At 54.7% G+C, this 23,248-nt stretch overlaps 2 protein-coding genes across 5 annotated transcripts in view; one reads left to right on the top strand and one right to left on the bottom strand.

The window, feature by feature from the left end:
* Positions 1-9,821: 9,821 nt before the first annotated feature.
* On the top strand, positions 9,822-23,220 carry LOC105469500 (OTU deubiquitinase, ubiquitin aldehyde binding 1). Of its 2 annotated transcripts, XM_011720568.3 has the most exons (7): positions 9,822-9,976; positions 11,598-11,659; positions 11,915-12,013; positions 21,044-21,162; positions 21,360-21,444; positions 21,553-21,747; positions 21,852-22,933. In XM_011720568.3, the coding sequence occupies exons 1-7, from the start codon at positions 9,919-9,921 to the stop codon at positions 22,047-22,049; spliced, it is 816 nt and encodes a 271-aa protein (XP_011718870.1). In that variant the 5' UTR covers positions 9,822-9,918; the 3' UTR covers positions 22,050-22,933. The 2 variants fall into 2 exon arrangements, with proteins under 2 accessions (XP_011718870.1, XP_070930519.1); XM_071074418.1 differs by lacking the exons at positions 9,822-9,976; positions 11,598-11,659; positions 11,915-12,013; positions 21,044-21,162 and having other exon boundaries at positions 21,852-23,220.
* The window catches only part of LOC105469499 (mono-ADP ribosylhydrolase 1), a 170,758-nt gene continuing 170,579 nt past the window's right edge, over positions 23,070-23,248 (bottom strand). For all 3 annotated transcript variants that reach the window (XM_071074419.1, XM_011720567.3, XM_011720566.3), the window contains one exon: positions 23,070-23,201. In XM_071074419.1, coding sequence (XP_070930520.1) covers positions 23,170-23,201 — 32 coding nt within the window. In that variant the 3' untranslated portion in view covers positions 23,070-23,169. The remainder of the gene's footprint in view (positions 23,202-23,248) is intronic.

The following is a 23,248-nucleotide window of genomic DNA, read 5'->3' as shown; positions in this document are numbered from 1 at the left end:
CTTCAGAAATTCATTGTGCTTTCCCTCCTCCCTGGGCTCATGCCTCCACTGGCACTGGGTGGGGGTGTGGAGAAGAGTGCCCGGCTGACTGCCCTGTAGTGGGTTGTGTGTGCCTGCCTCAGCTGGTCTCCTTGTGTGCTTCCGTGCCTTTAAATGGTGCCTGGCTTCCTGAGAAGACAAAGCCTTTTGTCATTGGGCAGTTTTTCTGGCTCATCGCCTCCAGCTCCCTTGTTTGTGCAAAGCCCAGTGGGGGCATGTGTGTGTCTGTGTGTGTGTGTGTGTCTGTCCCACTGGGGCTGGATCTTCAGCTAGAAGCCTTTCCTCTAACGGGCCAACCTTCTCTAGTCTTCCTTTTTGGTGGACTTCATTTCTTAGGTGCTGGTGCCCTTCCTAACTGGGGGTAGGGACTTTGCAGAATCCTGGTTTTTTTTTTTTTTTGAGACTAAGTCCCGCTCTATTGCCCAGGTTGGAGTGCGGTGGTATGATCTTGGCTCACTGCAACCTCCACCTCTCAGGTTCAAGCAGTTCTCCTGCCTCAGCCTCTCGAGGCATTACAGGTGCACACCACCAAGCCTGGCTAAATTTTTTTTGTATTTTTAGTAGAGACAAGGTTTCACCATGTTGGCCAGGCTGGTCTTGAACTCCTCCTGACCTCAAGTGATCCGCCTGCCTGGGCCTCCCAAAGTGCTGAGGTTATAGCCACAGTGCCCGGCAATCTTGCCTTTTTTTTTTTTTTTTAAAAGACAGAGTCTTGCTCTGTTATCCAGGCTGGAGTGCAGTGGTGCGATCTCGGTTCATTGCAACCTCTGCCTCTGGTGTTCAAGCAATTCTCCTGCCTCAGCCTCCTGAGTAGCTGGGATTACAGGGCATGCCACCATACCTGGCTAATTTTTGTATTCTTAATAGAGATGGTATTTCACCATGTTGGCCAGACTGGTCTCAAACTCGACCTTGTGATCCACCCTCCTCGTCCTCCCAAAGTGCTGGGATTAACAGGTGTGAGAGACTGCTCCCAGCCCTTTTTTTTTTTTTGAGGCTGGACTGCAGTGGTGCAATCACAGCTCTGTAACCTTGAATTCTGACTGCAGCCTTGACCTCCCAGGCTCAAGTGATCCTCCCACTACAGGTCATACCCCAGTAGCTGGGACTATAGGCATGTGCTACCACTATGCTTGGCTAGTTTCTTCCTCTTCTTTTTTTGAGACTGAGTCTCACTCTGTTGCCCAGGCTGGAGTGTACTGGAGCAATCTTGGCTCACTGCAACCTCCACCTCCCGGGTTCAAGTGATTCTCCTGCCTCAGCCTCCTGAGTAACTGGGATTCCAGGCGCCTGCCACCATGCCCAGTTAATGGTATTTTTTTTTAATTTTTATTTATTTATTTTTTATTTATTTATTTTTTTTATTATTTTTTTTTTTATTTATTTTTTTCTGAGACGGAGTCTCGCTCTGTCGCCCAGGCTGGAGTGCAGTGGCCGGATCTCAGCTCACTACAAGCTCTGCCTCCCAGGTTCCCGCCATTCTCCTGCCTCAGCCTCCCTAGTAGCTGGGACTACAGGCGCCCGCCGCCTCGCCCGGCTAGTTTTTTTTTTTTGTATTTTTTAGTAGAGACGGGGTTTCACCGTGGTCTCGATCTCCTGACCTTGTGATCCGCCCGCCTTGGCCTCCCGAAGTGCTGGGATTACAAGCATGAGCCACTGCGCCCGGCTTAATTTTTATTTTTTTAGTAGAGACGGGGTTTCACCCTGTTGGTCAGGCTGGTCTCGAACTTCTGATCTCGTGATCACCCACCTCGGCCTCCCAAAGTACTGGGATTACAGACATGAGCCACTGCTCCCAGCCATGCCTGGCTAGTTTCTTAAAACATTTTCTTGGCTGGGCATGGTGGCTCACGTCTGTAATCCCAGCACTTTGGGAGGCTGAGGCGGATGGATCACCTGAGGTCAGGAGTTTGAGGCCAGCTAGCCAAGATGGTGAAACGCTGTCTCCACTAAAAATACAAAAAAAAAATTAGCTGGGCATAGTGGTGCACGCCTGTAATCTCAGCTACTGGGGAGGCTGAGGCAGGAGAATCGCTTGAACCCAGGAGGCGGGAAGTTGCAGTGAGCAGAGATTGCACCACTGCAGACCAGCCTGGGCGTCACAGCAAGACCCTGTCTCAAAAAAAAAAAAAAATTTTCTTGTAGAGATGGGGTCTTAATGTTGGCTAGGCTGATCTCAAACTCCTGGGCTCAAATGATCCTCCTACCTCAGCCTTTCAAAGTGCTGGGACTACAGGCGTGAGCCACTGCGCCTGGCTGCTTGCATTTTTTTTTTTTTTTTTTTTTAAGACAGAGTCTTGGCCGGGCGCGGTGGCTCACGCCTGTAATCCTAGCACTTTGGGAGGCCGAGACAGGCGGATCACGAGGTCAGGAGATCGAGACCATCCTGGCTAACACGGTGAAACCCCGTCACTACTAAAAAATACAAAAAACTAGCCGGGCGCAGTGGCGGGCGCCTATAGTCCCAGCTACTCGGGAGGCTGAGGCAGGAGAATGGCGTGGACCCGGGGGGCGGAGCTTGCAGTGAGCTGAGATCGCGCCACTGCACTCCAGCCTGGGTGACAGAGCGAGACTCCGTCTCAAAAAAAAAAAAAAAAAAAAAAAGACAGAGTCTTGCTCTGTTGCCAGGCTGGAGTGCAGTGGTGCGATCTCAGCTCACTGCAACCTCTGCCTCCTGGATTCAAGTGATTCTTCTGCCTCAGCCTCCCAAGTAGCTAGGACTACAGGCGTGTGCCACTACGCCCAGCTAATTTTTGTATTTTTAGTAGAGACGGAGTTTCACCATGTTGGCCAGGATAGTCTGGATCTCTTGACCTCAATATCTGCCCGCCTCAGCCTCCCAAAGTGCTGGGATTACAGGTGTGAGCCATCGCTGCCGGCCACTGCTTGCTTTTTAAATGTCAACTCGGGGGCCCCTTTCCTTCCAACACTTTCCATACATGGTTGTGGACTAATTGGCCTTCCTTGTTCTATCTGCCAGCTTCCCTTTCTCCTCCTCTGTTTGACTTGGGGAATCTACCATTACTCCGTCCCCAGGAGTCCTTCCTCAGTGATTCTCCTGGTGTGTGAGGGGCAGGAAGTACCTCAGCAGGGGCGATGTTCAGAAACACTGCACTGAGCTGGAGTCCTGATTGCCAGCAGCTGGAAGAAACACAGACCTGCCGGGTTCCAGCCTCGAGGAAGACATGGCTTTACCTTTCCTTTGCATCCTCTTTGCTGGGGTCACTCGGCTGATTTCTGAACAGACACAGGTTCAGTCTCCCCTGTGGAGCTGAGGCTGCCAGGACGCCTGTGCCCAGAATAGTGGGCAAAGATGTCAGGTGAGAGGGGAGGGCTGTGGTTGGCCTCAGGCCCTGGGTGTCTGAACACAGGTCTTCCCAGCTCCTGTTCTGCAGGCTGTTTCCTGATTTATGTTGACAGAGCTGAGGGTGGACCCGACTCTCCTGCCGTAGTCTGGTCTTGCTTGGCTTTTCTGCGTGATGCCCAGGGAAGCCTGTGGGGCCCAGTGCCCGATACTGTAGTGGGTTCAGCTTCTGCTATAGCTGTTTCCCGAGTGTTAGGAAATTGTCCTCTGCCTCCTAGGTGGCTCCTTTCCTTCCACACAAGCCAGACTTTGTATCTAAGGCTGAAGGGACAGGGCCTGGCTGGAGGGCCGGGGAGAAGCTGCCTGGACCTGTTGCCCGTGGTGGGGTTCAGAATGCTGCAGGTGTGCCCGGTGGGAGCATCAGCCAGGGAGAAGTGAGTCCGTGCTGGATCTGGAGCCAGGATGGGGTACTGACCTAGGAGAATCCACCTGCCACATACAGGTACCTCAACAACTCCCTTGTTTCTGGCTGGAGGGGTCTCATGGCCATCTCCCACACAACAGGACCGCCCCTTGTTCTGTGCATGGTTCTGGGAGGCTTTTCTGCTTACATTAGTCCCTGTGGAGGTGGGACCTGAGCGCCCCCTGCCTGTCCTCTCAGGCCCATCTCCTGGCCTAGCTGGCAGCTCACTGGCCCTGGGGACCAACCACAGCCAGCCACTGCGGTGTGGGAGGCCGGGGCATTCTCCCCAGGCCTGCACTTCCTGAGTAGAGGGCCCTCAGTGGCCTGGCCCTTGGTTGATTCAGGGCTGCTTTCCTCTGGCTGTGGGCACAGATGAGGTGCTGGTCTCATAGCCATGGGGCTGCACACAGCAAGGATGTGGCACTGGAAAAAGTATTATCTTGAGTTTTTCTTTTTCTTTTTTTTCGAGATGGAGTTTCGCTCTTGTTGCCCAGGCTGGGGTGAAATGGTGCGACCTCGGGTCATTGCAACCTCTGCCTCCCGAGTTCATGGGATTCTCCTGCCTCAGCCTCCTGAGTAGCTGGGACCCACGCCCGGCTAATTTTGTATTTTTTTTTTTTTTTTTTTGAGACGGAGTCTTGCTCTGTCGCCCAGGCTGGAGTGCAGTGGCCGGATCTCAGCTCACTGCAAGCTCCGCCTCCCGGGTTTACGCCATTCTCCTGCCTCAGCCTCCCGAGTAGCTGGGACTACAGGCGCCCGCCACCTCGCCCAGCTAGTTTTTTGTATTTTTTAGTAGAGACGGGGTTTCACAGTGTTAGCCGGGATCGTCTCTCGATAATTTTGTATTTTTAGTAGAGATGGGGTTTCTCCATGTTGGTCAGGCTGGTCTTGAACTCCCGATCTCAGGTGATCCACCCGCTTCGGCCTCCCAAAGTGCTGGAATAGGCATGAGCCACCATGCCTGGCCTTCTTCTTTTCTTTTTTTTTTTTTTTTTTGAGATGGAGTCTTGCTCTGTTGCCCAGGCTGGAGTGCAGTGGCATGATTGGCTCACTGCAGCCGCCGCCTCCCAGGTTCAAGTGATTCTGCTGCCTCAGCCTCCTGAGTAGGTGGGACTATAGGCACCCGCCACCACACCTGGCTAATTTTTGTATTTTTAGTAGAGACAGGGTTTCACCATGTTGGCCAGGCTGGTCTCCAGCTCCTAACTTCAGGTGATCCTCCTACCTTGACCTCCCAAAGTGCTGGGATGGCAGGCGTGAGCCCCCGCGCCCAGCCCATTATCTTGAGTTTCCTTTTTTTTTTGAGACGGGTAATCCCAGCTACTCAGGAGACTGAGGCAGGAGAATGGCATGCACCGAGAGGCGGGGCTTGTGGTGAGCCGAGATCGCACCACTGCACTCCAGCCTGAGGGACAGAGCGAGACTGTCTCAAAACAAACAAACAAAACCAAAAAACTGAAAGAGAATAAATTTGTGTTGTTTTAAGCCACTAGGTTTGTGGTGACTTGTTACCGAAGCAATAAGGAAAGTAATGCATCATGTGGTGCTGTGAGGCCCTGGGGAGGGGCTGGGACCAGTTGCTGGGACCCTCTGCAGGCGGAGAGTGAAGTGAACATACAGCACCTACAGTGGGTGCCCCAGCGAGGACTGGGGCGCTGTGAGTTGCTTAGGAGGGGCTCTGCCTGCATTGCCTCTGCCCCTCTGCTTGCTTTCGGCCTTAGAAGGTCTGAATCTTGCAGGTCACTCACAGCTCAACTGATGGCCCTGAGGTACAGACCCTGCTCTGCCGCATCAGCCTTTGCTGCCATCAAAACCTCCCTAGACCACGATTTCGGGGCTGCTGTCTGGGGACTCTTGTGGGTACGATGCAAGGTTCATGTGGGGGCCAAGCATGCCCCTACTCCTGCTGTCTGGGCAGCTGCCCAGCTCCCAAGCCTGCACTGAGAATGGTCACCTAACCCCCATGGGTGGCCCACCCTTCAAGGCTTTTGGCTGGTCATGCCTTCCTGTGAGGACTGTGGCTGTTCCAGGGCCCATGCCATGCCCCTGTTGTCTTAGTCCGTTCAGCCTGGCTCCCTTCCCTGAGAGGCAGAGGCAGAAGAGATCGGGTGGGTCTGGAGCCATGTGGCCCTTTGGGGCCTCTGGGCTGTTGTGTAAACTTCCTCTAAGGCCGAGGTTTCGCAGTCCCTGAGTCCAACTATGGGGTCTCCTCCCCTCCCTCCACCTGATGGAATCCCATGGACGTGGATGTGGGGCCTGGGCAGGTACCAGTCTGGCAGGTTGCTGTGAGGAGGCATCTGTGCCATGTTGGCACTCTGGCTGCTGCCTGTCACCTCTGTGACTGTCTCCGACATGCAGCCTCAACCAAGCGCCTGTGCTGCCTGTGTCATTACAGGCCTTTGACAGCCAGGACCAGCAGCATGGGACCATTTCCAGGATGGCAAATTGGGGAGCAGAGACAAATGTGTGGGGCTGTGCCAGGGGCTCCTGGCAAATCTGCAGATGGGTTTTATTTAATTTAATTTAATTAATTACTTTATTTATTTTGAGACAGTTTCACTCTGTTGCCCAAGCTGGAGTGCAGTGGTGTAGTCACGGCTCACTGCAACCTCTGCCACCTGGGTTCAAGTGATTCTCCTGCCTCAGTCTCCTGAGTAGCTGGGATTACAGGCGCCTGCCACCGTGCCTGGCTAATTTTTGTGTTTTTAGTAGAGACAGGGTTTCACCATCTTGACCAGGCTGGTCTCAAACTCCTGAGCTCATTATCCACCTGCCTCGGCCTCCCAAAGTGCTGGGATTACAGGTGTGAGTCTCCGTGCCTGGCCAAGGATTTTATTTTTTTATTTTTTGAGGTGGAGTCTCACTCTTTTGCCCAGGCTGGAGTGAAGTGACGTGATCTCGGCCCACTGCAACCTGCATCCCCCGGGTTCAAGCGGTTCTCCTGCCTCAGCCTTCCCAGCAGCTGGGATTACAGGCGCCTGCCACCACACCCGGCTAATTTTTTATATTTTTAGTAGAGACAGGGTTTCACCACGTTGGCCAGGCCGGTCTCGAACTCCTGATCTCAGGTGATCCACACACCTCGGCCTCCCAAAGTGCTGGGATTACAGGTGTGAGCCACCGTGCTCGGCCTGCAGGTGGGATTTAGATGCTTCAGGATAGAGAACCAAAATCCTCACATGGTAAAATTAACAGGACAGATGGAATGGGGATAAGAGAACAGTTATTTATTTAATTTAATTTTATTTATTTATTTTTATTTTTATTTATTTTTTTTTTGAGACGGAGTCTCGCTCTGTCGCCCGGGCTGGAGTGCAGTGGCCAGATCTCAGCTCACTGCAAGCTCCGCCTCCCAGGTTTACGCCATTCTCCTGCCTCAGCCTCCCGAGTAGCTGGGACTACAGGCGCCCGCCACCGCGCCCGGCTAGTTTTTTGTATTTTTTAGTAGAGACGGGGTTTCACGGTGTTCGCCAGGATGGTCTCGATCTCCTGACCTCGTGATCCGCCCGTCTCGGCCTCCCAAAGTGCTGGGATTACAGGCTTGAGCCACCACACCTTTTTTGAGACGGAGTCTCGCTCTGTCGCCCAGGCTGGAGTGCAGTGGCCGGATCTCAGCTCACTGCAAGCTCCGCCTCCCGGGTTTACGCCATTCTCCTGCCTCAGCCTCCCTAGTAGCTGGGACTACAGGCGTCTGCCACCTTGCCCGTCTAGTTTTTTGTATTTTTTAGTAGTGACGGGGTTTCACCGTGTTAGCCAGGATGGTCTCAATCTCCTGACCTCGTGATCCGCCCATCTTGGCCTCCCAAAGTGCTGGGATCACAGGCATGACCCTGTGAGACTCCATCTCAAAAAACTAAAAAAAAAAAAAAGACCCACAGCCTTGAGTAGGAGGAGGCATTCACTTGGCACTGGCAGCCTGGCTGCGGGCCAGCACTGAGCCACCACAGGGCGTCCCTTCCACTCTCTAGAGCAGCTGTTCCCTGTCCTGTCGTTAGTCCCAATCCCAGCTCCACTGCATGGACCCCCTAGTCCAGGTAAGGGGGGAAGGGATAGAGCTATTCTGAAGATTTTAAAAAGCCAAATAGAAATAAATATCTTTGTTATCAAAATATTTGCCCTTCATTTGGTACCATTTCTCTCCTGCTGGTTGCGGGTCTGACTGGCGGTTATGGATTTCATGGTTCAAAAAGGGAAAAGGGAAAAGGAATGAACGGTTTGATAGCCATGGGGTCCACATGGAGGGACCTTTTGTTTTCTTGAGTTTGGAAGCAACCCCAAAGATCTAATGACCCAATAAATAGTAATGTGTGATGTTGCTGCATAATGTGTAAGATGTGGCATTTTACATCTTGCTTGTGTGAGAAACCTTGCTGTGAGAAGGTCAGGGTGGGCTGAGTTTGGTGAAGCTAGGTACCAACTGCATCCACTCCAGGACTGGCGCCAACTAATGAAACCGCTTGGTCAGACTCCACTCCTGTCCTTGCAGGACCCGATGAGGCTGTTTGGGATGGCCTGAGGCAGCCTCCTTAAGTGCTAAAGGATGATGGTCATAAAAAGACCCGGCCAATTTTTTTTTTTTTTTTTTTTTTTTAAATTTTTTGTAGAGATGCAGGGGTGGGTCTCCCTGTGTTGCCCAGGCTGGTCTCCAACTCCTGGGCTCAAGCAGTTCTCCCAACTTGGCCTCCCAAAATGCTGGGATTACAGGCATAACCCACCAGACCCAGCCATCTTTGCCATTTGAGAAATTAAACGTGGCTGGGCGTGGTGGCTCATGCCTGTAATCCCAAAACTTTGGGAGAACAAGGTGGGCGGATTGCGAGGTCAGGAGATTGAGACCAGCCTGGCCAACATGGTGAAACCCCGTCTCTACTAAAAATTCAAAAAATTAGCCGGGCGTGGGTCCCAGCTACTCGAGAGGCTGAGGCAGGAGAACTGCTTGAACTTGGGAGGTGGAGGTTGCAGTGAGCTGAGATCGCGCCACTGCACTAAAGCCTGGGCGACAGCAAGACTCTCTAAACAAAAAACCCAAACAAACAAAAAAAAATTAAACATAATTTTTAGATAATTCACAGGGAACTTAAATAAATTATAAAGATTCCATGTATCCTTTACTCAGTCTCCCCTGCCCCCACTAACATCTTGCAAAAATGTAGTAAAGCCTACACCAGACTACTGACACAGTCAGGGTATTGCGCATTTCCACCTTCGCAACAATCCAGACTTTCCCTTTCACAGCCACATCCACTTCCCTCCAGCACCTCTGCTTGACTCTTGGCAACCATTATTTTTCTCTTTTGTGAAGTCTTTGCTTTTATAAAAACCCTGCTTTAGTGGTGGCTCGTGGCTGGAATCTCAGCTACTCTTCAGGCAGGGCCCGAAGATCACTTGTGCCCAGGAGTTCGAGACTACCCTATGCAACATAGTGAGACCCTTTCTTTTCTTCCTTCTTTCTTTCTTTTTTTTTTTAAAGGCCCTGCTTTGTCACAACCAGAAGGACACAGAGCCCAAAGTTAGGTCCGAGGCTTTGGCCTTGACACCAAGGGACGCCGTCTCCCTGCCGGAAGCAGCTCACCAAAGCCGGCAGAGAACCCAGGCTCCGCGGGGCCACTGATGTGGGGCTCCGCGGGCGCCCTGGCGTTGGCCGACTTCCTGTCTCCTGGGCCAGATGCTGCTCCGCACTGCAGCAGTGGTCGCATGCAGTGCGTGCCGAAGCCCGCAGCAGGAATGCTGCCATTGGTGATTTTAATTTCACCTTCCTACTTCTCTCAATAACACGATCCGCGTTTCAAACTCCAGGGAAAAGAAAACGGAATTGGCTCCAGGAGGCTCTGCAATCACCACCGGGAACTTTGGGAGGCTGGGAAGATGAAGCCAAACCACTGTGTGGGGTGGAGATGCGGACCCGGGGCGGCCGGCCTCTCCTACAGGTCTCAGGTCGGTGGGCCTGGCGTGCTAGCACCTGCCTCGGGAGTGGAAGCCGATTCCTTGACAACGCCTAAGGGGATCCCGTTGCTAGGGCCGTTGCCAAGGCGGGGCCACGAGGAGGGGCTCACTTCCGGGAGGAGGGCAATTGGCAACCCGGAAGCGGTCGGCAGTGCGGCGCTGTTTAAAGATGGCGGCGGAGGAACCTCAGCAGCAGAAGCAGGAGCCGCTGGGCAGCGACTCCGAAGGTACAGCTCCAAGGAGGGATGTCCGGCCCAGGCTAGTGGGGGCGATGCCGGGCCAGCTGCTCCCGAGGAGGGAGGGGAGGCAGGGCCGCCGGCCCTGGGGTCGAGGTGCGCGGGGGGTCCCTTCCTCCACCTCCGCTGCCTCCCCTCCCCCTCACAATGGAAGGAGCTACCGCAGCGACCCCCGGCCGGGAGGGAGGACGGGCGAGGCGGGCCAAGGCCGGCGGCCCTTCTCCATCGTGCGCGCCCGGGGCGGGGCCTGGGCCGCCCCGCCCTCTGCCCGGCCCCTGGGCTCCCGGCTCCAGGGGCCCCGAGCCCTCCCGCCCCGGTCCTCGCAGTCAGGCTGAGGCCTAGGCCAGGGCCGAGCCCCCCGACCTGCTCCAGCGGCGACCCGCGCCTTGAGGGCCTCAAGTTTTGCTGGGCTACAGAGCACAAACGTCCGGGCGGGCCGTTCGGGATGTCGCAGGCGGCCCTGGGATGTGAGGGGCTGCGGGATCTGTCCCTGAGGCCTGCGACTTTTTCTGGTAGAGCCGCCACTTCTGGCCTTGCAGCCCCTTTCCACCTGCCTAGGCATTGTTAGTCTCCTGAGGAGATGGGCCGTTCAAAAATGGTCCCACTGTCTTTTCCCGCCTGTGAGTTGGGCCCTGGGGACCGCGTAGGTCATTGGGTGGCAGGGACAGCTCTTTTGCAAAGCAGTACGAAAAGGGGAGGTCGACGCCCAGCCAAGAATTTGGGATGGCGAGCCCCAAAAGGGTTGACCTTAAAAGTCATTCAGCACACACACCTCACTCTCACCGAACACTTGTGGGAATGAGAAGTGGGAAAACTAGGCCCCGGAAGGGACTTGTTCACGATGACATTGAGAGAGAGCCAGGACTCAAATTCAGGTGTCCTGGCTACTCACCGATAGCTGCTCACAGTGGGGTCGACAGGGTGGAGCTGCCCAGCTGACTGATAATCCTAGAGCACGTACTGGTATGCCTCTAAGAAAGGCGGGGGTACTCGCCCCATTTTACAGTTGAGGAAAGGTCTCAGCCATGTGGTAGCCAAGGATAGGTATTGTGCTGAAGAGCTCAGCCTGGAATTAGACCAACCTGGGTTTGACCACAGGTCTTTGCTAGTTGTGACCTTGGGCAGATTGCTTCACCTCTCTGCATTTATTCTGTTAATTGTAAAATGGGCACCATTAACAATATCCAGCACCGCAAGAGGATGAAGGCGGTGATGGAGTAAAGTGCAGGCTCACAGGAAGCTCTCCTCCAGCCCAGGACTCTGCCTCCTCATCCTACTTTCTGCAAGAGACCACGCCTGGCCCCAGAACATTCCTAGGCTGCTGGGAAGTGATGTTAACGGGAGGAAGGGGGTGTCAGAGCTGGAAGAGTGCACGTTAGGGGTACCACAGTGCACCTCTGCCCCTTCATTTTAAAGATGAGGAAATGAAAGCCCAGAAGGGGAAGGGACTTTGCCAAGATGACACAGTGGAGGTGGAGCAGAATGTAACACACCTGTTTCCAGATTCGAAGCCTGTCGTCCTGCCCCTGGGCTGCTGTTGTCCCTGGCCCAGCTGCCTGCAGTGGAGACGGCCAGGACCTCCTGTAATCTTTGGCTTTTTTCCTTTTCCCAGGTGTTAACTGTCTGGCCTATGATGAAGCCATCATGGCTCAGCAGGACCGAATTCAGCAAGAGGTGAGGGGCTGCAGTGGGCAAGGGAGGCAGTGGCCAGCAGCCCCATTGTGGAAATGCATAGGCTGGGCTTGAGGCCTGTTGTCTGTCTCTACTTTGGAAGCTCCCTCCTCCCTAGGCTATGCTAGGTACTGGTGCTTTTCTGGGGGTTGCTGTGTCACTGGGTGACCAGCCCAGCCCTTTTGTAGTTATTCTGACTGTTAGGCATGGGTCACTCCATCTCCCTGCTGGGACATGACGGATCCCTGCCTCCTCCAGATTGCTGTGCAGAACCCTCTGGTGTCAGAGCGGCTGGAGCTCTCGGTCCTATACAAGGAGTATGCTGAAGATGACAACATCTATCAACAGAAGATCAAGGTGGGAGCCTGGCCAGAGTGGGTGGGAAGCACCCTGGGGATGGGGCAGGAGGGTGCCTGCTTCAGACTTGCTTCCTGCTGGGTCTGAGGGAATGGGGTGTTGGAGGACACCTCTCGTTACTGGTTCTTTTTTTTTTTTTTTGAGATGGGTCTTGCTCTGTCGCCCAGGCTGGAATGCAGTGGCATGATCTCAGCTCACTGCAAGCTCTGTCTCCAGGGTTCATGCCATTCTCCTGCCTCAGCCTCCTGAGTAGATGGGACTACAGGCGCCCTCCACCACGCCCAGCTAATTTTTTGTATTTTTTAGTAGAGACGGGGTTTCACCGTGTTAACCAGGATGGTCTCGATCTCCTGACCTTGTGATCCGCCCGTCTCAGCCTCCCAAAGTGGTGGGATTACAGGTGTGAGCCACCGCGCCCAGCCTTGCTGGTTCTTGAAGTGCGCAGACTGGGGCCTCAAAAACACATTGATTCAATGCTTGAACCCAGTAGGTGGAAGTTACAGGGAGCCAAGATCGCACCATTGCACTCCAGCCTGGGCAACAAGAGCAAAACTTCATCTCAGGAAAAAAAAAAAAAGGGGGGGGGACCGGGCACGGTGGCTCACACCTGTAATCCTAGTGCTTGAGGAGGTGGCCGGATCCTCTGAGGTCAGGAGTTGGAGACCAGCCTGGCCGACATGGTGAAACCCCATCTCTACTAGAAATACAAAAATTAGCTGGGCATGGTGGCAGGCACCTGTAATCCCAGCTACTCCTGGGCTGAGGCGGGAGAATTGCTTGAACCTTGGAGGCGGAGGTTATAGGGAGCCAAGATTGCACCATTGCACTACAACCTGGGTGACAAGAGCAAAACTTCATCTCAGGAAAAAAAAAAGGGGGGGGCCGGGCACGGTGGCTCATGTCTGTAATCCCAGCGTTTTGGGAGGCCGAGGTGGGCGGATCCCCTGAGGTCAGGAGTTCGAGACCAGCCTGGCCGATATGGTGAAACCCCATCTCTACTAAAAATACAAAAATTGGCCGGGCGCGGTGGCTCAAGCCTGTAATCCCAGCACTTTGGGAGGCCGAGACGGGCGGATCACGAGGCCAGGAGATCGAGAGACGATCCCGGCTAACACGGTGAAACCCCGTCTCTACTAAAAAAAAAATACAAAAAAACTAGCCGGGCGAGGTGGCGGGCGCCTGTAGTCCCAGCTACTCGGGAGGCTGAGTCAGGAGAACGGCGTAAACCCGGGAGGCGGAGCTTGCGGTGAGCTGAGATCCGGCCACTGCACTCCAGAGCAAGACTCCGTCTCAAAAAAAAAAAAAAAAAAAAAAAGCCGGGCGTGGTGGTGGGTGCCTGTAATACTCGCGGGGCTGAGGCAGAGAATTGCTTGAACCTGGGAGGCGGAGGTTGCAGTGAGCCAAGATTGCAGCACTGCACTCCAGCCTGGGCAACAGAAGAAGACTGTCTCAAAAAAACCAAAAAAAACGACATTGATTCAAATCTAGACTCTGCTACTCAACAGCTGTATCCTTGGCACGTCCTTTAGTGTCTCTAAAATGGGTGTTCTCATCTATAAAACAGGGACAATAAAAGCATCTTCTGGCCGGGTACGGTAACTCATGCCTGTAATCCCAGCACTTTGGGAGGTTGAGGTGGGCAGATCACCTGAGGTCAGGAGTTCGAGACCAGCCTGGTCAACATGGCAAAACCCCATCTGTACTAAAAATACAAAAATTAGCTGGGAGTGGTGGTGAGCGCCTATAGTTCCAGCTGTTGGAAAGACTGAGGCAGGAGAATTGCTTGCACCTGGGAGGCGGAGGTTGCAGTGAGCAGAGATCCCGTACTGTACTTCAGTCTGAGTGACAGAGTAAGACTCCATCTCAAAAAAAAAAAAAAAAAAAAAAAAAGCATCTTCCCGTAGGGTGATTGTGAGATTGCCGGAGGTGCAGGCTGGGCAGAAGCTGATGATCTCGGTGCCTCTACGGGGGCTGAACAGGCTGGTGCTCAGGGGGGCAGAATGGTTGCCGGAAGGCTGTTTCCCATAGCCTGCCTCCTGGATCTTTGTGGAGAGGCAGACAGCAGTGGGGCGAAGGGGCCACAGATTTCCCAGAAGGGCCCTGCTGCATCATTCAAACGGAGGCAAACTTCACCACCCACTTTCCAGGTCTGTGAGCTGGGAGGTTGACATGTGAAGTGGGGCCAGGCATGGTGGCTTGAGTCTGGAATCCTAGCACTTTGGGAGGCTGAGGCCAGAGGATCGCTTGAACCTAGGAGTTCAAGACCAGCCCAGGCAACATAGTGAGACCTTGTCTCTCCAAATCAAAAAATTACTGGCCATGGTAGCACATGCCTGTAGTGCCAGCTACTCAAGAGGCTGAGGTTGGAGGATCACTTGAGCCCAAGAAGTTGAGCCACGATTGTACCACTGCACTCCAGCCTGGGTGACAGTGAGACTTGTCTCTTTAAAAAAAAAAAAAAAAGAAAGAAATGTGACAATGGGTGTGTGGAAATAGTATCTGGTAGGCTCAATGTAGGTGTTTAGTAAGTGTTTCTCTTCCCGTGAAAGATCACAGATGCTTAGAATCCTCTACCTGTAGGGGAGGCCTCCGTGGCCAGGTAGGTAACCCAGGTGATTGAAGGTGGCCAGGAAGTCAGGTGGTGAACAAGGAGGGCAGCACAGCTCAGTATCAGCCAGACAATGATAGAGAGCAGAGGCCCCTGGGGGAAATGGGAGTGTCCATACCTGTAACACCATTGTCTCCAGATCTGTTTTTCCTAGAGAAGCCAGAGGTAACCACAGCTCCTGACATCTAACAGTTGGCAGCTAATTCAAATTTTAAATGTGTGGGCCAAACACACTTGCAGGCCAGATCCAGCTGTGTGAGGTCTGTGCTCTGTGATCTACTGAGACCCCCTCCTTAGGGAACTGGATTTCCTCAGGGTGCCTGTGGAGAGATGAAGGCACTGGCCTTGGAGCCCATGGGCCTGGGTTCCAGTCCTGGCCTCACCACTTTGAGCTGTGTGATCTCGGGCAACACCCTGAAGCTCTTGGATCCCCTGTTCTCTTCCTCTGGGCAGGGACATTGTCTTCCTCACCGGGCAAGTGTGAGGGTTGAAGGAGATGTTACCCCACGGGTTGTAAGCAGCGGGTTGCAAATCCCCTCCTCTCCCCATACAGGGGGTGAGCTGCATTCATTCATTCCTCTTATGTCACTGTCCTCCAGTGGGACACCCATGCCAAGGCCTGCCAGTTGTGCTAGACCACCCTGGTAAAGTGGACAGGCTGGGCCCCAGGTTCTTCCCACAGTCATCAAACATTTGGATGTCCAGAGCATGCTGTCTAAGAGGCCTCTCTCTGTCCTCCAGCACCCGCATTCTGTGCTGTGCCTGAGCCCACCTTTTCTCCCTGGGCAGAGACAGCTGTGGCAGCAGAGCCCAAGTAGGCCTGGTTACAGAGAGCGCCCCTCTCTATAAATGGGCTCTTGTGAGGTTCAATTAGGATGTTTATTCGCCCTGTGCCAAGTGCCTGGCACAGAGCGTGTGCTCAGAATGGCCATGGTGGCTGTTACAGTAGCAGCGATGATTTGGGCTCTTTGTGGGCCTGGTGTGCTACTCATTTAACATGTATTGAGCGTGGACTGTGGTCCACGTGCTGTTTTAAGTACTGAAGATAGAGCGATGACTAAACCGAAAAAGTCCTGCCCTCACAAAGCTTACAGTTCAGGGTGGAAAGACATGATAAGCCAAAGAGGGCTCTAGGACATGTGGGGTATCAGAAGGCGGTGAGTGCTATGGAGAAAAATAAAAAGGAAATGGGGATTGGGGCTGGGCACGGTGGCTCACGCCTGTAATCCCAGCACTCTGGGAGGCTGAGGCAGGTGGATCACCTGAGGTCAGGAGTTCAAGACCAGCCTGACCAACATGGTGAAACCTCGTCTCTACTAAAATTACAAAATTAGCCAGGTGTGGTGGTGCATTCCTGTAATCCCAGCTGCTTAGGCTGAGGCAGGAGAATCCCTTGAACCTGGGAGGTAGAGGTTGCAATGAGCCGAGATTTTACCACTGCACTCCAGTCTAAAGTGAACAGAGCAAAACTCCTCAAAAAAAAAAGGGGGATTGGGGCCGGGTGCGGTGGCTCAAGCCTGTAATCCCAGCACTTTGGGAGGCCGAGACGGGCGGATCACGAGGTCAGGAGATCGAGACCATCCTGGCTAACACGGTGAAACCCCGTCTCTACTAAAAAATACAAAAAAAAACTAGCCGGGCGAGGTGGCGGGTGCCTGTAGTCCCAGCTACTCGGGAGGCTGAGGCAGGAGAATGGCGTGAACCCTGGAGGCGGAGCTTGCAGTGAGCCGAGATCTGGCCATTGCACTCCAGCCTGGGTGACACAGCAAGACTCCGTCTCAAAAAAAAAAAAAAAAAAAAAAAAAAAGGGGGATTGGGAGTGGGAGCATTTGCCATTTTAAACAGGGCTTGGTGAAGGCCTTGCTGATGAGGTGGTATTTGAGTAATGAACAGAAAAAGGCCGGGGAGCGAGTCCCAGGCGTCCGAGAGCAGTGCCCGCCTAGGCCCGAGGCAAGAGGGCACCTGGATGGTTTGAGACCAGCATGGAGGCCAGTGTGGCTGGTGCAGAACGAGGGGTTGGGGCTGGGGAACTGAGCAGGGCGGGGGGGAGTGTTGTGGCAAGAGAAAGGACTCTGAGGGAGATGGGGTGCATCTAGCAGGTGACTCTGGTCACTTTGTTTTTTTGAGACAGAGTGTTGCCCTGTCACCCAGGTTGGAGTGCAATGGCACCATATCGGCTCAATGCAATCTCCACCTCCCGGGTTCAAGCGATTCTCCTGCCTCAGCCTCCTGAGTAGTTGGGATTACAGATGCCTACCACCATGCCCGGCTAATTTTTGTATTTTTAGTAGAGGCGGGGTTTCACCATATTGGCTAGGCTGGTCTTAAACTCCTGACCTCAAATGATCCACCCACTTTGGCCTCCCAAAGTGCTGGGATTACAGGCCTGAGCCATCACGCTAAGCCGACCCTGGCCATTCTCATGCTGGGGTGAGAATAGACTTCAGAGGGTGAGGTGGAGGCAGGGACACTGCCAGGAGGCTTGTGCAGTAAAATCTGCTGGAAGTGGGCAGCGGGTGGTGGAGGTGAAGAGTGGGAAGCAGTTGGATACCAGACATTGAAGGAATGGATATGGTGATGGAGTCCGCAGTGACTACAAGATTTTAGGTGCTGTGGGTGACTGAGGTGGGGCAGCCTTGGGGAGGAGCAGTTGTTCAGAGGTTGATCTCAGCTGCACTCAGTGGAAATACCTGTTGGACAGTTCAGAAGAGGTGTGCTGAGGCTGGTAATTATGAGGATCGCAATTGGAGTTGCGAGTTGAAATTCACACGTGGGCTATTTAAATCCTTGAGAAGACTTTGGCTAGGGAGTGACGTCAGGAGTTCAAAACCAGCCTGGCCAACATGGTGAAACCCCGTCTCTACTAAAAATACAAAAAAATTAGCCGGGTATAGTGGCGCATGCCTGTAATCCCAGCTACTCTGGAGGCTGAGGCAGGAGAATTGCTTGAACCCAGGAGGCGGAGGTTGCAGTGAACCGTGATCGCGCTACTGCACTCCAGCCTGGACAACAGAGCGAAACTGTCTAAAAAAAAAAAAGAAAAAAAAAAAATTGCTTGAGACTGACGTCGTTAAGAGAGCAAGTATAATTTAAGTTTTTGTAGAGACGAGGTCTTGTTGTGTTGCCCAGGCTGGCCTTCAACTTGATCCTCCCACCTTGGCCTCCCAAAACTGGGATTACAGGTGTGAGCCACTGTACCTGGCCATGGGAGTGAGTGTAGTTTTTTTTTTTTTTTTGAGACGGAGTCTCGCTCTGTCACCCAGGCTGGAGTGCTGTGGCCGGATCTCAGCTCACTGCAAGCTCCGCCTCCCGGGTTCCCGCCATTCTCCTGCCTCAGCCTCCCGAGTAGCCGGGACTACAGGCGCCCGCCACCTCGCCCGGCTAGTTTTTTTTTGTATTTTTTAGTAGAGACGGGGTTTCACCGTGTTAGCCAGGATGGTCTCGATCGCCTGACCTCGTGATCCGCCCGTCTCGGCCTCCCAAAGTGCTGGGATTACAGGCTTGAGCCACCGCGCCCGGCCGCTTGTGTAGTTTAAAAGAGGAAGCTGGCCGGGTGCAGCACTTTGGGAGGCTGCGGCAGGCATATTACTTGAGCCCAGGAGTTCGAGACCAGCCTGGGCAATATGGCGAAATCCTGTCTCTACAAAAAATACAACAATTAAATGGGCGCGGTGGTGCACACCTGTAGTTCCAGCTACTCTGAAATCTGAGGTGGGAGAATCGCTTGAGCCTGGTAAGTTGATGCTGCAGTGAGCCGTGATCTTGCCACTGCACTCCAGCCCAGAAAAAAAGAAAAGTGGAAGCTGTCCCAGGCCTGAGCAGGGTGGGGCAGGCACATGGGAGACAGCCCTCACGCCTGTGGTCACATGGCAGGCACAGTGGCTAAGTGTGCAGTGACTGTTTTCCTTTTTTCTTTTTTGGAACGGAGTTTCACTCTGTCACCAGGCGACACTTGCAAGTGATTCTCCTGCCTCAGCCTCCCGGGTAGCTAGGACTACAGGCATGTGCCACCATGCCCAGCTAATTTTTGTATTTTGAGTAGAGACGGGGTTTCACCATGTTGGCCAGGATGGTCTCGATCTCTTGACCTTGATATCTGCCTGCCTCAGCCTCCCAAAGTGCTGGGATTATAGGCGTGAGCCACTACCCCGGCCTCAGTGACTGTTTTCTTGCACGTGACACACCATGTCTTGAAGGGTGCTGTATGGTTTGGTGGCATCCCTGATCCTCAGAACTTAGAGAGATGAGGAGTGGAGGCAGGAGGACGACAAGGAGAGGGTGGAGGCGCCAGCCCAGGGAAGGAGACATCTAGGCAGGGCCACGGCCAGTGGCCTCAGTTCTGCTAAGGGGCCAGTGGGGGTGCGGGGCTGGGTTTGCCCCTCTTATTGAGGGCATTCAGCTGACCTTGGCTAAAGCAAAAGCCTCCCAAGGGAGAAAAGAGGTGGAGGCAGCAAGGACAGCTTCATTAGGAGTTTTCCTGTAAAGAAAGTAGAGAAATTGAAGGGTAGCCAGACAGAAACGTAAAGTCCAAGATTCCCTTCCTTTTAAAGAAGTAGCTGAATGTGTATATGCTGTTGGGTCTAAACCAGTAGGGAGGGAAAAATTGATGATCGGGGGACTTACTGGGTTGATGTTTCTTTTTTTTGAGCTAGGGTCTCACTCTGTCACCCAGGCTAGAGTGCAGTGGTGCCATCACAGCTCACTGCAGCCTCGACCTCCTGGGCCCACACAGTCCTCGACCTCAGCCTCTCGAGTAGCTGGCGCCACAGGATGCACCACTATGTGCAGCTAACTTATTTATTTTTTCTTTTTTTTTTTTTTTCTTTTTTTTTTTTGAGACGGAGTCTCGCTCTGTCGCCCAGGCTGGAGTGCAGTGGCGCGATCTCGGCTCACTGCAAGCTCCGCCTCCCGGGTTCACGCCATTCTCCTGCCTCAGCCTCCCGAGTAGCTGGGACTACAGGCGCCCACAACCGTGCCCGGCTAATTTTTTGTATTTTTAGTAGAGACGGGGTTTCACCGTGGTCTCGATCTCCTGACCTTGTGATCCGCCCGCCTCGGCCTCCCAAAGTGCTGGGATTACAGGCGTGAGCCACCGCGCCCGGCCTATTTATTTTTTCAAGATGGAGTTTTGCTGTGTCGCCCAGGCTGGAGTGCGATGGCGCCATCTCTGCTCACTGCAACCTCTGCTTCCCGGTTTCAAGCGATTCTCCTGCTTCAGCCTCCCGAGTAGCTGGGATTGCGGGCATGCACCACCATGCCCAGCTAATTTTGTATTTTTAGTAGAGATGGAGTTTCGCCATGTTGGTCAGGCTGGTCTCGAACTCCCGACCTCAGGTGATCCACCCACCTTGGCCTCCCAAAGTGCTGGGATTACAGGTGTGAGCCACCATGCCTAGCCACTTATTATTTTTTTTTTTTAGAGAGAGACGGGGGTCTCACTGTGTTGCCCAGGCTGGTCTCGAACTCCTGGGCTTAAGCAGTCCTCCCACCTTGGCCTCCCAAAGTGTTGGGATTATAGGCGTGAGCCATGGCACCCAGCTTGGAATGATGTGCTTGAGCCTGAGGGTGGGGGTGGGCTAGTGTGGAGTGGAGAGGCGGCTTAGGTGGCAGCTGGAACAGATCCTCTGAGGATTGTGGGAGGAGGCCAAGGGCAGATGTGCTGGTGGGGGCTGAGGAAAAAAGACAAGGTCATCAGCTGGGGGTGGGAGCAAGATGGGCAGGGTCCCCAGGCCAGGGGAGTGAAGTGTGCTTGCCAGGTGAAGTGTGCGTGGTGGGTGGGCACCTGTAATCCCAGCTACTTGGAAGGCTGAGGCAGGAGAATCGTTTGAACCCGGGAGGTGGAGGTTGCAGTGAGCTAAGATTGTGCCACTGCGCTCCAGCCTGGGCAACAAGAGCAAAACTCCGTCTCAAAAAAACAAGTAGAGGAGGGAGGCTGTTTCTAGCCCCAGGAGGGCTGTGGGCAAGGCCTGGAGGTGGGGGAATTCTCAGCGTGGCGGGAGTGGGGCTGAGGTGGGCTGTGCAGAGGGCCCCAGCCACCTGGCAGAGGCGTGGAGCCCAGCACTCCACCCTGGCCCTGACTTGCTTTCGCTAAAGTTCTCTTGGGCTGAAAGACTGGAGAAGACATATTGGTGAAGGACAGATTCACTCACCTGTTGTTGTACAGGCCCCGCAGCACTTTAGTGACCCATGCAGCTAGTTTGTCCTTAAGTGCCCAGCTTCTTGCTGCTTTTTGGGAGGACTCTGGGCAGTGGGCTGCTCCCATTACTATGTTCAGCAGCCTGTTTCAGGGGCCCAGGGTGGCAGGTGGCTGCTGGGAACTCAGTCGCCATCTTTTGTAGTGTGACCTTTGCTGGGGGACATTTCCTGGGCCAGCCCCAGTTCTGGCCTGATGTTAACCTGTCAGGGTGGGGCTGTCTCTACAGGACCTCCACAAAAAGTACTCGTACATCCGCAAGACCAGGCCTGACGGCAACTGTTTCTATCGGGCTTTCGGATTCTCCCACTTGGAGGCGCTGCTGGATGACAGCAAGGAGTTGCAGCGGTGAGAAGGGTGGGCACTGGGCACTGAGGCAGGTGGGTGTCTCCCTCCTCCCTGGGCGAGTAGGAGGTGCAGCTCCACTTGAGGGCAGGCGATGGGCTGGACACTGGCCTTGCCAGGCAGGGCGGTGCTGTCTGGGCCCTGGTGTCTGGGCTGGTCGAGGAGCCCATGCTGGGCCCGCCTTTCCCTCCCACCCCCAGGTTTAAGGCTGTGTCTGCCAAGAGCAAGGAGGACCTGGTGTCCCAGGGCTTCACTGAATTCACAATTGAGGATTTCCACAACACGGTGAGCCCTGGCACTTGTCTTGGGCTGGGCCAGGGTGGAGGGGTTCCCCTGGTGAGGACCACCCATCTCCTCCCCCTCATCTTGCCCTTTCTCCCTCCGTGGCTGCAGTTCATGGACCTGATCGAGCAGGTAGAGAAGCAGACCTCTGTCGCCGACCTGCTGGCCTCCTTCAATGACCAGAGCACCTCCGACTACCTTGTGGTCTACCTGCGGCTGCTCACCTCAGGCTACCTGCAGCGCGAGAGCAAGTTCTTCGAGCACTTCATCGAGGGTGGGCGGACTGTCAAGGAGTTCTGCCAGCAGGTGCCATCCCCCTCCCCTTTTCTCTTGGCCTGGGGAGTGCAGTGGGTCCACAGGGCCTGGGGCGGGGTGCGGAGACTGGGGCCTGACCCGCACCTGTGCCACAGGAGGTGGAGCCCATGTGCAAGGAGAGCGACCACATCCACATCATCGCGCTGGCCCAGGCCCTCAGCGTGTCCATCCAGGTGGAGTACATGGACCGCGGCGAGGGCGGCACCACCAACCCGCACATCTTCCCTGAGGGCTCCGAGCCCAAGGTCTACCTTCTCTACCGACCTGGACACTACGATATCCTCTACAAATAGGGCTGGCCCCGGCCCGCTGCTGCCCTGCTGCCCCCCTCTGCCAGGCGCTAGACATGTACAGAGGTTTTTCTGTGGTTGTAAATGGTCCTATTTCACCCCCTTCTTCCTGTCACACGACCCCCCATGTTTTATTAAAGGGGGTGCTGGTGGTGAGCCGTGTGTGCGTGTCCCTGCTCTGCTGCCCGCCTGGCTGCTCTGTCTGCTGCCCCCTCCCCCCAGGTGGGTCCCTCTGCTTTTCACCCATCCACGCCTGAGCTTCCCCAACAGGAGCAGGTTTGAGGGGCCAGGCCTCTTGGAGGCTCCTCCTGCTTCCTTGGGTTCTGCTTCCTTCCCTAAGGCCCCCCTTCACTTCTTAGCTGGCTCAGGGGCTTATATGGGATCCTGGAAGTTCCTTGGGGACTTGCCCAGGGTCCCAGGGCCACCCACACTTCATCTGCTCCCTCACAGGCCCCATCTCCACGTCCCGGCTGGGTCCCAGACCCCAGCTTCCTGCCCTCCACCAGGGGTCTGCATGGTCGGGAGTCCTGGGTGGAGGGGCCTTTGTGAGGCTGGACCTGGCTCAGGGCAGGTGGAGGAGCTGGGCCTCCCACAGGGTGCCCCGGCAGTGCCAGCCTGGTGGAGGAGGGCAGCCTTCAAACGTGCGGGGTCCACAGTCCTCAGGTCTAGGCAGGGCTGCCGGTTCTCCACTCCCCCATCCGCCCCCAGGCCCCCTGCCTGTGCCTGCCTTGCACCCCCTCTGCTTGGGCCATGGTGTCTCTGCATTGCCTGCCTTTTTTGCCTTCACCTCTTTTCTTCCCCGCCCCCTGCACATTCGGGGTCTCAGCCCCCAGGCTGTGAGCTCCTTGGGGGCAGGCCCTCAATAAATGTGAACTGCTGCTGCCGCCTCTGCCGTCCGCTTGTGCCTCCGCCCGCCTGGCTCACCGAGAGCTCCTGCCAGCCCTTTTCAGCGAAAGCATCTGGCCAGGGGCTCCACCCAACACCTGGGCCGCCTCCTTCCCCCAGTCAGAGCTCAGACAGTAGGAGCTGCCACAGCGTGATCTTTATTAGGCTCCTCGGGCGGGGCGCAGAGGGAAAGAAGGGCTGGCGGGGCCCAGGCCAGGCTGCAGGCTTTGGCGACCTCTCAGAGCTGGGAGCGGGGTCCCGAAGGCAGGTCTGAGGGCAGAGCAGAGTCAGAGGTGTCTGTGGGCGTCCCCGACCTC

The sequence above is a fragment of the Macaca nemestrina genome, chromosome 12 (genome assembly GCF_043159975.1).
Source record: "Macaca nemestrina isolate mMacNem1 chromosome 12, mMacNem.hap1, whole genome shotgun sequence".
In the NCBI taxonomy this organism is placed as follows: domain Eukaryota; kingdom Metazoa; phylum Chordata; class Mammalia; order Primates; family Cercopithecidae; genus Macaca; species Macaca nemestrina.
The sequence above is the reverse complement of the archived record's forward strand: the minus strand, read 5'-3'. Positions and strand labels throughout refer to the sequence as shown.